Raw genomic sequence first — 14,589 nt, forward strand, 5'->3', positions numbered from 1 at the left:
TATGGCACTTAACGGAGTCCTAATAACAATTAAATACATATATGTATCTAAATTAGCGATTTCGTTAGATAAAGTGTTAGAAAAACACTTGTTTTCGGTTAAGGAATGTTACCGGGACTTGATTGAATCGAGGAAAGTGGGTTTTCAGTCTAATTCACTGCTTAGGAAGTGTGTTCGGCCGTGAAGGGAGTGTACGGCCGTGAACCGTGTACGACCGTAGACTGCCTCTCGAAGGGTGTACGGCCTTTGAAGGTGTACGGCCGTAAACTATGTACGGTCAATGAAGATTTGCAGATTTGAAGGTGTACGGCCGTACACTAAAGAACAAGGTTGCTGGATTCGATGAAGAACGTGTTTTAGATGTTCCGAAATGACCCCCAATGGTGTTTTTCGATGTTTTCCGGAAGAATAAAGGTGCTTTTAGGGGTGTGCGGTCACTAGTCTATTGAGAGAAGGAGTGAGTGTTCGGCCAGAAAAGTTTAAATGAGGGGTAGGGTCTCGTATTTATAGGGGTTGTTGTTGGTCGGTGGTGGGGTCCACCCAATGCTAGCCGTAAACGAGTGTACGGCCGTACACGGGTTTACGGCCGTAGACTCATTATGGCCGAAAACTATTTGATTTTTCAAGAGATTCAAGTTTTCGCGTGATTTGGTTCCGACTCGCATATATAAATTTAATTATATATTAAACTAGATGGTTTTCTAAACCAAGAAGTTTGACGGGAAACTAATAAAATTCAAATTTTATTAACGGAATTCGGATAACGGAAACGGAAAAAGGTTTGGGTTGTCACATCATCCCCCCGTTAGAGGGAATTTCGTCCCGAAATTCAGACACTGAATACAAATCATGGACTCGAAAATAGATGAGGGTACTTTTGTTTCATTGAATCTTCGCGCTCGCAAGTGAAATCAGGTCCCCGCTTGGCATTCCAGCGAACCTTCACTATCGGGATACGACTTTGTTTTGTTCGCTTTACTTCCCGATCCATGATTTCAACGGGTTCCTCTACGAAGTGTAAGTTCTCGTCTAGTTCGATCTCATCGAGAGGTATCACAAGTGTCTCATCGGACATACACTTCTTTAGGTTCGAGACATGAAAGACAGGATGAATGTTACTAAGTTCTCAGGGTAAACGAAGTTTGTATGCTACGAGACCGATCCTAGCGAGGATCTCGAATGGTCTAATGTATCTTGGATTCAACTTTCCACGCTTTCCGAAGCATATCGTGCCTTTCCAGGGTGAGACCTTCAATAGAACATGGTCACCAACTTGGAACTCCAAGGGTTTTCGCCTCATATCGGCATAGCTCTTTTGTCTATCTCTTGAAGCTTTAGTCGTTCTCGAATTTGTACGATCTTTTCCGTCGTCTCTCGAATGATTTTTGGGCCAGTGAGAGAGCTATCGGGGATTTGACCCTTAGCTAGCTGCGTGTCGCCCACCTCAGCCCAGCACAGAGGGGATCTGCACTTACGGCCATAGAGGGCTTCGAATGGCGCAGCCTTGATGCTGGTATGGTAGCTGTTGTTGTATGAGAATTCGACCAAGGGTAAATGGATGTCCCACGACTTACCAAAATCTATGACACATGCTCTCAACATGTCTTCCAATGTCTGAATGGTCCTCTCACTCTGCCCGTCTGTTTGTGGATGATAAGCTGTGCTCATATCCAACTTAGTTCCAAGAGCCTTCTATAGTGACTGCCAAAATCTCGAGGTGAATCTGCTATCCCGATCGGAGATAATGGACACAGGCACACCATGTAGACGAACTATCTCTTGGATGTAGATTCGTGTAAGTCTCTCCATTTTGAAGTTTTCTTTGATTGGCAGGAAGTGGGCGGATTTAGTTAATCGATCGAAAACTACCCAAATGGCATCATACCCACTCGGAGACTTGGGCAACTTAGTAATAAAATCCATTGTAATCCTTTCCCACTTCCACTTAGGTATTTTTGGCTGCTGGAGAAGACCTGAGGGCTTTTGATATTCAACCTTCACCTTAGCGCAAGTCAAGCACTTGCCCACGAAGGTAGCGATCTCTGCTTTCATGTTCGGCCACCAATAGAGTTGTTTGAGATCCAGATACATTTTATCTGAACCTGGGTGAACGGAGTATCTAGTCTTGTGAGCTTCGTTCATGATAACCTCCCTGTAACCACCGTACCTTGGGGTCCAGATCCGGTTCATGAAATAGTAAACTCCTTCTCCTTTGACCTCTAAGTTCTTTTCCATTCATCTCAAGGCTTCATCCGACATGTTCTATGATTTTAAGGCTTCCAGCTGAGCCTCTCTGATTTGAGCGGATAAATGAGAATGGATAGTCATTGTCAGTGTCTTCACTCTACGACCTGAATACTCTTTTCGGCTGAGGGCATCGGCTACTACATTGGCCTTGCCGGGATGATAGCGTATTTCGCACTCGTAGTCGCTGAGTAGCTCTACCCATCGCCGCTGTCTCATGTTCAACTCTTTCTGATCAAAGATATGATGTAGACTCTTATGGTCGGTGAAGACAGTGCACTTGGTTCCGTAGAGATAATGTATCCAAATCTTTAACACAAAGACCACTGCTCCCAACTCTAGATCGTGAGTTGTGTAATTAACTTCGTGTGTTTTCAGCTACCTCGAGGCATAGGCAATAACCTTTCCTCGCTGCATGAGCACATAGCCTAGGCCCTGATTGGATGCATCATAGTAGACAACGAAGTCCTCCGTCCCTTCGGGTAGGGACAAGACAGGTGCGCCGCATAGGGCCTGCTTCAATGTCTGAAATGCAGTGTCTTGTTTTTCTTCCCAACTAAAGGTTACACCTTTCTGTGTCAGGGCGGTTAAAGGCTTAGCAATTTTGGAGAAATTCTGGATAAATCTGCGATAATAGCCAGCGAGACCCAAGAATTGACGGATTTCTGTGGGCGTCTTCGGTGCTGACCAATTCCCAATCGCTTTGATCTTGGAAGGGTCCACGTATATGCCTTCCTCGCTAACCACGTGACCAAGGAAGGTTACTTTTCTGATCCAGAATTCGCACTTTGAAAATTTTGCGTAGAGTTTCTCCGCCCTTAGTGTTTCTAACACTTGTCTCAAGTGCTGTCTATGATCCTCCTCACTCCGAGAGTAGACAACTATATCGTCAATGAACACGATTACAAACTTGTTGAGGAATGGGCGGCACACCCGATTCATCAGATCCATGAATACCGCCGGTGCATTGGTTAGACCAAAGGGCATAACTACAAACTCGTAGTGTCCATAACGAGTTCGGAATGCTGTGTGGGGAACATCATTCTCATGAACTCGCAACTGATGGTACCTTGATCTTAGGTCTATTTTTGACAAGTAACTGGCTCCCTGATCAAAGAGGTCGTCGATTCTGGGTAAGGGATAACGGTTCTTGATGGTAAGCTTGTTCAGTTCTCGATAATCAATGCACATCCGATAGGATCCATCCTTCTTTCTCACAAATAAGATCGGGGCTCCCCAGGGTGAGGAACTTGGCCTTATGAATCCTTTGCTGAGCAGCTCATTGAGCTGGCTGGACAACTCTTGCATTTCTGCTGGCGCTAAACGGTAAGGGGATTTAGCTACAGGAGTAGCTCCAGAAATTAAGTCGATACGGAACTCGACTTGGCGTTTGGGAGGGATTCCGGGAAGATCTTCGGGGAAGACATCAAGAAAGTTGCAAACTTCAGGGATGCTCTCGAGGTTCTTAACTTCCTGCTTTTCGTTAACGACGTGAGCTAGGAATGCATGGCACTCCTTCCGCAGATATTTCTGGGCTTGGATGCATGCAATGATACAAAGGTTCGAGATGGGTTTGTCACCGTAGACTATGAGGGTTTCGTCCGAGGGTAGATTGACACGGATGGATTTTTCGTAGCAAAGGATATCAGCATGATTGGGGCTCAACCAATCCATACCGATAATGGCATCGAAACTTTTTATGTTGGAAGGGAATGGTCGTTTAAGGTAAGGGTACAACCTATGAATATGTCGTTAGTGCTCTCCTTCTTTCCGTTAGCCATATCGACGGTAAATGTTTCGGTTAAAGGTTGGGATTTTTGTTTGAGTAGATGTTTAAATGCATGACTGACAAAACTTCTCTCCGCACCAGAATAAAAAAGAATGCATGCATAAGAGTTGTCGAGGAGGAACGTACCCGTAACAACTATGGGATCAGCAACTGCCTCCTCCTGGCCCATCGCCTGCACCCTCCCTGTGTTACTAGCTGTTGTTACCTTGGGGCAATTTCTTTTGAAGTGTCCAACCTCCCCACAGCCATAACAGGCCTAACCCACGCCCGCTTCAGCAGCCTGGTTGGTCGGTTGAGCTGGTGTCTTGCAGAATCGCGCTGTATGCCCCTTTCTGCCACATTTGTTGCATTGCATTTATGTCCAAACTCCCAAATGATGGAAGTTCCATTTGTTTCACAAAGGTAGGTTTCCAGCATAGCGGCTGGGAGTTGTTGGAGTAGTGGGAACTGCAGCAGGAGTAGTAGCAGCGTAGACTACCACTGTTTGTTGTTTCTTGGAGGGCTCCTGTGAAGACTGGCCCTTACGCTTGTTCCAGAATTTCTTCTTCCCACCACTCTCCTTTGGTGGTTCGGGAACAGTCATGGCTGCATCAAGATCAACCCTGTGATCTATTAGGGTCTACGCCAGACACTTGGCGCTGTCAAAAGTGGTAGGCTTAGCAGCCAAGACATTTCCTTGAGTTGGGGGCGTCAATCCCCAAATGTATCTTTCTATCTTCTTGCTTTCCGGGGTGACCATCCCCGGGCAGAGAAGAGCCAGATCGCAAAATCTAGCTGTGTAGGTAGCAATGTCGGAACCCTTCATCTTTAGGTTCCAGAGCTCGTGCTCTAACTTCTGCATCTCACCCCTTGGGCAGTACTCGACGAGCATGAGTTCTTTTAAACTCTCCCAACCCATTGCATTCACTATCGGCAGGGTTAGGGATTTGACCCGGCTATTCCACCAAGTCAATGCTTTGTCGGTGAAGGTACAGGCGGCGAACTTCACCTTGTTTGCCTCAGAACAAGCGCAAATCTCGAAGATGGATTCAATCTTCTCGAACCATCAGGTTAAGGCAATAACTCCTCCATTTCCGTCGATGGGTTTGGGTTTTGCGTTCATGAAATCCTTATAGGAACACTCCTTTTGATGTCCCTGATCGCCAAGATTCTGGGGATGAGTACCACCTCCGTATCCGCTAGCCCCACCGGGATTAATTTGCGCCATTACTGCAGTCACGGCGGCTGTAACTGCTGCCTGGAACATGGCAGGATCAAACTGAGGAGGCGGTGGCGGCGGAGGGTCGTTGTTCTTCCTGTTGGGTCTCTTTCTGGGAGGCATCTTTTCTAGAAATAATCAGGAAGAAGAGGATGATGAGTCCCTTCGGTTTTCAATTCAAGAGATATGAAACAAGATATATCTCATCCTGATAGATAAAGCGTTTTACTAAGTGATAAACAGAGAAAAGTTACTAATGCAAGTAAACTATAGCTAGGAAGAAATAAGTAGCGACACTTGGAATGAATCTTTATATTGTATTCGGCTCTAGCTAAAATACTCCTATAGTATTTTAAGTTGTATGCTCTGTTCTATCGATATCTTGATGTATATAGCTTGGTAAGTTTTAGGCTTGCTGCAACACCATGATCACTCCCAAACACATGTTGGTCATGTCTCAAATAAATTTTGTTCTATTCATGATATTGTTTCTGGTACTTATGGATACTTGTATACTCTTTATAAAATACTTATATTTTAAAAATATACTTTTAGTTCAGAGCACTTTGGCCCCTTAGTGTTTATAGTTGTATACCATGTAAGGTTCAGTATACTTAGTTCACTATAAACAAGGGCTCTGATACCAATCTGTCACACCCCCAAACCGGAACGGTGGAAACGTTCGGGGGTGGATGACTTCATGTATAGTATCACAACCATTGCATTACAGTAATTAAAGTAAACATAACCATTACATTAATTAAGTAAAAATATTTACATCAGTTTAATTCATGTTTATAGACACCAAAAGTATGACAAAAGCAAAAGACGAGACTCTATACGCTCCGTCTTCTCAAAACTCCAGGAGGTACTTGTCTACTGATTTCCTGAGAATACAAGCAGTTTTGAAAGAGTATCAGCATAAAGCTGGTGAGTTCATAAGCATGTTTTTGAGAGGAAACTCGGTTAATGAATCAATAAATGTATTTGTATGCTTCCAAGAAAATCCATTATTTTCTAACTTGTGTATTTTGTTACTGAATCTCATTGAATGTGTTGTGCATTGTTTGATTGAATAAGAAAACCTCTTTTTACAAAAAAAAAAACCCTGATTATCACCGGTATGTATAGTAAGTTCGGAAAGTTCTGAAAACTGTAATATGTATAGTAGTTCTATTACTTTATAATAAAACTAATTAAAGTTATTACCATTTATACATTAAGTGTATTTTCTTTGTACCAAATTTATGAGTTGTTATAACCATACTTGACCATTGAATTGCCTGAACGACGTTCTTCAGGTGTCGGAATCGAGATGACTTTGTCACCCAGGCCTGCCGGCCTAACTATAGCTAGCAGTTATGGTACGGGATTGTCAATCCCGTATAGATCTATACACAAACTCACGTTTTCCCTCCAGGAGACTCTGGTTATAATCTTAGGACTTTTGTTAGTACTTAGGTAAGTACGTAAAGAATGGTCACTCATAAAATGCTATACTAACGATTACATGTAGAGTAAAATGAATCCATTGAATTTAACTTGTTGTATATATATCTCATAAACTACACCCTTGATAGTTAAATGTTTGGTTGCATTGAATCTATGATTTGTACATTGATATGTTAATTGTTCCATAAACTATACCTATTATAGTTTATATGTTCATTCATGTATTCAGTTCATGTTTTACATTGAAAGCTCTATAATTATGATGAAAACTTCCCTTATGCTCTGCATAATACAAAAGGGACAAAATATCTACATATTTTATATAAGTATAGAAACTGTATGATTGTATCAATTGCATCTGTTTTAAGTTTATTGAAATACTTTTGTATAAATTTCATAAAATCATTTATGCTTGGCTTGTATTCCCCTTGAAAACGTTAAAAACAGTAAAGACATAGGGGTATGAACTCACAGTTAGTCGTGTGCAAACGTCGAATCAACGAATTGGAATGAAGACGCTCGATTTGTAGCGTATGGCACTTAACGGAGTCCTAATAACAATTAAATACATATATGTATCTAAATTAGCGATTTCGTTAGACAAAGTGTTAGAAAACACTTGTTTTCGATTAAGGAATGCTACCGGGACTTGATTGAATCGAGGAAAGTGGGTTTTCAGTCTAATTCACTACTTAGGAAGTGTGTTCGGCCGTGAAGGGAGTGTACGGCCGTGAACTGTGTACGGCCGTAGACTGCCTCTTGAAGGGTGTACGGCCTTTGAAGGTGTACGACCGTAAACTGTGTACGGTCAATGAAGATTTGCAGATTTGAAGGTGTACGACCGTACACTCAAGAACAAGGTTGCTGGATTCGATGAAGAACATGTTTTAGATGTTCCGAAATGACCCCCAACGGTGTTTTTCGATGTTTTCCGGAAGAATAAAGGTGCTTTTAGGGGTGTACGGTCACGAGTCTAGAGAGAGGAGGAGTGGGTGTTCGGCCAGAAAAGTGTAAATGAGGGGTAGGGTCTCGTATTTATAGGGGTTGTCGTTGGTTGGTGGTGGGGTCCACCTGACGCTGGCTGTAAACGAGTGTACGGTCGTACACGGTTTTACGGCCGTAGACTCACTATGGCCGAAAACTATTTGATTTTTCAAGAGATTCGGGTTTTCGCGTGATTTGGTTCCGACTCGCATATATAAATTTACTTATATATTAAACTAGATGATTTTCTAAACCAAGAAGTTTGACGGGAAACTAATAAAATTCAAATTTTATTAACGGAATTCGGATAATGGAAACGGAAAAAGGTTCGGGTTGTCACACAGTATATATACTTTCTTTTGTTCAGGTTTAGTTAAATATTGATTTTAATCGTCTATCAAATTTGTCATGGTATTAGAGAAAATCTGGGACTCCTAATCAAGCTCGATGACAGGAGGCGAAGAGAAGGGTAGTTCTTCGAGTGGGGAGAAAGTGGCGATTGATATTTCATCACTATATTTCCTCAGGATGGCTAATCATCATGGCCAAAACCTCGTTGGAGAAAGCTTGCTTCACGATGGAAACTATAGTGATTGACAATGTGAGATGATAAACGCATTGCTAGCAAAGAACAAGATCGGTTTTATCGATGGAAGCCTACCTATGCCTAAAGAAGATTCGACAGATCGGATGAATTAGAAAAGATTAACGCCATGGTGAGAGGTTGGCTAATTAGTGCAATGGAAAAGGAGATTAAAGATAGTATTAAATATGCCATAATAGCACGTGATATATGGCTAGACCTTGCAGAAAGCTTTGGCAAAGAAAACGCACCACGAGCATATGAACTTAAAAGAAAGGTTACAACCATACATCGGGACGATATGACAGTTTCTGCTTATTACACAAAATTCAGTCGATAAGTCCCTCACCAAGCTGCACATGCAATGGATGCTCCTCTGATGTAACAAAGGAGTTTGCCAAAATGCGTGAAAAGGTGAGGTTGTACGATTTTTTGATGGGATTGAATGAAGAATACAATGCTGTCAAAACAAAAATATTGAGCTCCAATCCCTTTCCCATCCTAGGGGTTGCATAACACTTGGTCAGTTAAGATGAACAACAAACGCAAATTGGAATGGCCCGTTCCTCTGGGAATGACACAACAACCTTCTAATTTTCTGGAAAATCCAACATGAAAGTTCTTGCAAAAGGGAGCCCTCAATCATCTAATAACAAGAAGAAAAACGAAGATCATGGGTGTACTCTACTCATTGCCAAAAATCCGGACATATGATAGAAGGTTGCTTTGAGCTAATTGGCTACCCAGATTGGTGGGCGCCAAAAGGAACCAAAACTCAAAAAAACAAGACCAAGCCCCCACCACGAGCTGCTGTAACTATCACTGATGATGTACAAATGCCCAAAATAACGATAAAAGATTACAAAAAGCTGCTCAAATTGTTATGTGCCACTCAAGTCAGCAACAATACACGCATCATTGCAAACATGACCGGTAAGACTTCTAACCTAGTAGAACCTTGGATTATAGACCCGGGAGCCAGGGATCCTGTCACTCATCATGAGGGTTGGCTGAAAAACATTAAAAAAAAGTTTATGGTTATATCTTTGTAACTATTCCAAATGGGTATTTTGTTGCAGTTAAGAAAGTAAGGAATGTTCACCTATCAGATGGAATTAAGTTGAAAGATGTGTTGAGTGTGCTGGGATTTAAATGTAATCTATTGTCTGTGAGCAAACACACGAGAGACTTGAACTGTTTTTTTGACCTTTTTCTCGGATAAATGTTATGTTCAGGATTTACCCTCGAGGAACCTGATTGGGATGGGTAGAAAGAGAGACAGTCTATACTACTTGGATCCAGTCTAAAGATGTGGCTATGGCCATATGGATGCAGCTTTCAGAGTTCTTCGCTATTTAAAGGCCAGGACAAGGTTTATTTTTACCGGCTAAGGCTAACGGTGGTCTGGATTTAATGGCTTATTGTGATGCTAGTTGTCTTAGTTGTCAGTCTACGCGAAGATCCAACACAGGTTACTTTATAACCATTGGTGGGTCTCCTATTTCTTGGACAACGAAGAAACAAAGTGTTGTTGCTCGATCTTCTGTAGAGGTTAAATTTCGAGCTATGGTAAGCACTGTTTGTGAGGTGTTATGGCTTCGGTGGTTACTTTGTGACCTAGGTGTTGTTAAAAAAGGAGATACCCCGTTGATCTGTGATAATGAGGCAACTCACCATATTGCAGCTAACCCTATCTATCATGAGCGCACAAAACATGTTGAAATGGACTGCTATCTCATTCGAGAGTTGGTGTCTAGTAGAAGGATACAAACCTTTTCCATAACATCAACATGCCGACATATTTACTAAAGCTCTTGGAGTAGAACGTTTCAAGTATCTTCGTGGCAAGTTGGGTGTTTGTGACCTTCACATTCCAACTTTAGAGGGAATGTTAAAGTTATCTTATTCAGCTAGTACTTATCCTAGTTTTATTCTAGTTTATCTTATTAAAAAGTTTCCTAGTTTCTCTAGGTTTGTTATTTTTCCCGGTATATATACTTTGTGTTGTACCTCCGGGTTTAGTTAATGAGAATATTGATCATTTTAATCTCCTGTAAAATTTGTCAAGGTCGGATCAAGATCCGCGGCAGAAGGTTGAGAGCACAATAAATTATTTTATGTCATACAAATAACATTCTGATCTTATATAAACACGAAATCCAACAAAAGTTTTGAAATTGACACCTTTAAACAACACCCATATTACAGATGCCATACAAATATAAAATCCAAATAGTATTATCAAGATAACAATATTAGATAGGAAATAATAATTTATATTATGTACTCAAAAGCTACTTGCATTCCAGAGGATCTATATGGTTTCTCTTCCTCTCTTCATCTTGGCAACTCTGACCATAACTACAACGTATATCTTGTTCATGGTTTCATCAGCAAGCCTGAAAAGCTTCCATCTCCATTGCTTCTTGAACAACAAAACTCCAATAACACCTCAAAACCCTGTTGCAAAACCACTCATTACATCCATGTAAAAGCACACCTTCGTCTGCCCATCACCTTCTTCATGTCTCTTCTTGATTGTTGTCGTTGAATCTTCATGATTGGAGCAATTCTTTGGCAATGGAACTCCACATAGGGCTTCGTTCCCAGCATATATTGATGGATCTGTAAAGGTCTGCAACTTATTTCCTGTTGGAATGGATCCCGACAAGTTGTTGTGTGACAAATTCAAATGGCTCAAAAAATTCAAAGCTGCCATGCTTGGAGGGATCATCCCAATTAACTTGTTATTTGAGAAATCGAGAGATTCTAACTTTGACATGTTTCCAATGCTGTTTGGAATACTCCCACTGAGACGATTACAAGACAAGTTGAGTCCCACCAACATCCTTAGCGCAGTTAGCTCCACAGGTATTTCTCCAACAAGTTTATTGTTTGAGAGGTCCATGTTAAAAACTATATCCCAAGTATGTGTATATTCATGATCAGAACCTTTCAAAATCTGATTCACATTCTCATCAACTTTTATCTCTTGCCAGTGCAAAGCTACTCCACTACTGTTAATCATGGCATTCAACTGCCCAAGACAACGAGGAATCGTTCCGGTTAAGTTGTTACCGGAAACATCCAAAATCTGTAGACTTGCAGTTTTGCACAATGATCGAGGAATTCCTCCGGAGAAATTATTATTGTGTAACCTTAAAACCATTAAAGATGCGAGGTTTTCTCCAATCCAGTCGGGAATATTTCCAGAAAAATTATTATCACCCAGATCCAAGACATTTAACTTGGTTAAATTCCCCAATTCGCGTGGAAGCTCACCAGTAAAGTTATTGTCATTTAGATCTAACCAATTTAACCTTGAATTAAGACCTCTGGAGCTTGGAATGACACCAGACAACCGATTTGAGCTAAATTTCATGGTACGCAGTCCTTGCATATTCTCAAGACATTCCGGAATTTTCCCAGTTAGCATATTTCTAGAAAGATCAAGATAGTTTAAATCTTTCCTTCTGCACAACGACCTTGGAATCGAACCATTAAAAAAGTTATTTTGCAGATGTAATACCGCAGTAACTCCATCCCCGGTCAAATCATGATTTCCCCCATTAGGAAGGTTTGTCAAAGGTCCGTTGAGTTTATTGTGGGAGAGATCTAAGAGGGGAATGATTGGCATCTTCCGCACCCATGTGGGTAGAGGTCCTGAAATTGAAGAATTGGACAACACTAATATCTTGAGTTTTCTTTGATTTCGATGCCACTGTGGAAATCCATTTGCAATATTGCAAGAACTAAGGTGAATACCTATCAATTTGAATGGAGGTATCCACTCTGGTGATATATTTAATATCAACTTAGTATTAGAAGAAGTATCCAAGTATTTCAACTTTGAAAGGTTGGCAAAATGGGCTTCAAAAACGACTCCTTCTAGAACATTTCCAGAGACATCTAGAGAATGGAATTTGGCAAGTTTCCCCATTGAAACTGGAATAGTCCCATTTAGAAAATTCCTACTCATCGAAAGTGATTGTAATGAAATAAGTCTCCCCAGAGATGCTGGGATGGGCCCTGTTAATCGATTGTTTCTTATATACAAATCTGTTAAGGATGCTAGTTTTCCAAGGGAGTCTGGAATTGAATCATTCAACTGATTAAAAGAAAGGTCAAGTTTGGAAAGTTTCCCATGGAATGCCGAAATTGGACCGGTTAACTTGTTATTGGATATATCTAATACTTCTAAAAATCTTAACTTTCTTAGCAAATCAGGCATTGGCCCAGTCAATCCATTGCTTGATAGATGTAAGTTTCTTAAATTCACTAGCCTTCGAAATGAATCCGGGATTGTGCCATTTAAACCAAAACTTAAATGCAACTCCTCCAAAGCATATTGAGAGCATTCTGAAGTGTTTGTGGGGGTGTGACTCATTTCTTTATCAAAATTATTGAATGATGCACTCAATTTTTTCAGGCGACACAGTCTCCAAATTCCTATCTGCTCAATCTTCTTAAACTTGTTAGAAGAAAGTTCAAGCTCTAGAAGATTAGGCATAGAAGGAACCGATGAATTCAATTTGTCTCCTGAATGGTCAAGGACACTTATGCAACTCATGTTTGTTAAAACAGATGGAAATGTGCCTTCAATTGAATTTTTGCTAAGATCCAGATGTTGGATATTAGAAAGTGTACTGAAATTAAGATGAAGAGGAGAGAGAAATGTCTTATCGAGCCCACAACTTGACAAATACAGCTTTGATAAAGAAGGGATCATGTTTAGCAAGTTTGCAAAGTTCCATGCCAAACTAAGATTAAAGTTTGAAAGATCCAAGAATGCTAGGGATGTCATATTTTTGAAAAAGGCAGGGAGTGGACCTTCAAAGTTATTAAAGCCAAGATCCAAGTGTTTGATGTTGGGAATCATTCTACTCGAATTCAGAAGAGGATCGAGATCAACATTGGAAAGTCCACAATATGACAAACTTAACTCTTTTAACGAAGGAATCATGAAAAACACCATGTGCAAGTTGTGTGCTCCACTAAGATACAATGAACTCAAGTCGAGATGCTCGAGTGAAGAAAGGCCATAAGTCCATGCCATATCATCTACCACCAGCCCATAATTTGAACTGAGATCGAGAACCTTTAGATTAGAAAGATTTCCAAAGTGTTGAGGAATAATACCTTCAAAACCAGCATGCGAAAGATTGAGGTAGACCAACTGTTTGAAGGATCCAATGAACTCCGGGATCCGGCTTCCTCCAAAATAATTCCCACTCAGGTCCAAGTATTTCAAATGCCTCAAATCTGCCAAAGAATATTTTAGCTCATTACCGTCTAAGAAGTCGCGTTCAGGATCTAAGTAGTACTGGTTGGGTGGAAAAGAAGATGACATCCCTCTAAGAAAAAGGCTATCAACATGTCCAGTGACGCTGTCACAGTGGATTCTTTCCCACCGGCAACAATCATTGACAACCCATGATGATAACAGTTCAAGGTCATCTTTGACACTGCGTTTGAACTTCAGAAGAGCAAGACGCTCATGCTCAAAGCAACCTTCACTGGTAGTTTGAACACCCAAACAAGTAGATGTAGTGGCAACCAAGAAAATAGTAACCGAAATGATATGAAGCCCCAACCCCCTCTGATTCCCCATTCTCAAACCCAGCTTGATCAATTAAATTTAGAAATTGAAGAGGAAAGATAGGTTGCTATGATCAAGAAACCGGTTCATTTTATAGAGCCATAAATTAAGAAAAACTTATTGTCATTGTCCCGTACTTTAAACTCAGCAAACTATTTGAATCCACATATTGGTTTCCTTTAGGTCATAGTCTTTTAACAAAATATGAGTCGAACTAACACAGTATTTGACAAACAATCATTGACATTTTTGAGAAATCTAAATATAGTTCATAAATTTTGTGGATAATAGTTATAAATTATTAACTGTATTTTGATGTTCAATAATTTACAAAACTAACTACAAGCAAATGAGTTTCATTCAATTGTTTGACTGAACTGGTTTGATGTGCCGAAGCCTAACAGAAAATAACTAGCTATTAAATTCAAAATTTCATCATATATATATATATATATATATATATATATATATATATATATATATATATATATATATATATATATATAGTTTTGTCAAATGCATTATGATATAATCAGAAGTGACAATGTTGACACGGTTAATTGAAAACTAATAAAATCTAGAACCCTCGCTAAGAATAAAAGGGTCAGATTTGTTGAACGGGTCAAACTTGCTCATTATAATTAGAGTAAATTCCAAGAATGGTACATTTGATATACCAAAATCTGCAGCTTAACTGCAACTTTCAATTTTATTGTAAAGTGGTCCCTAACTTTGGTTTT

The 14,589-nt window shown here is 40.4% G+C and overlaps 1 protein-coding gene across 1 annotated transcript; it reads right to left on the bottom strand.

Annotated features, from left to right (window-relative positions):
* Window positions 1–10,702: 10,702 nt before the first annotated feature.
* Window positions 10,703–13,861, bottom strand: LOC145128468 (uncharacterized). Its single transcript, XM_079063255.1, has one exon. The coding sequence runs from the start codon at window positions 13,859–13,861 to the stop codon at window positions 10,703–10,705; it is 3,159 nt and encodes a 1,052-aa protein (XP_078919381.1).
* Window positions 13,862–14,589: the final 728 nt, after the last annotated feature.

Source organism: Lactuca virosa, chromosome 8, assembly GCF_052849685.1.
Source record: "Lactuca virosa cultivar CGN04683 chromosome 8, Lactuca_virosa_CGN04683_v6, whole genome shotgun sequence".
NCBI lineage: Eukaryota > Viridiplantae > Streptophyta > Magnoliopsida > Asterales > Asteraceae > Lactuca > Lactuca virosa.

Coding starts and splice junctions, on each gene's coding strand:
- LOC145128468 (XM_079063255.1), bottom strand. CDS start 13,861: ATGGGGAATCAGAGGGGGTTGGGGCTTCATATCATTTCGGTTACTATT.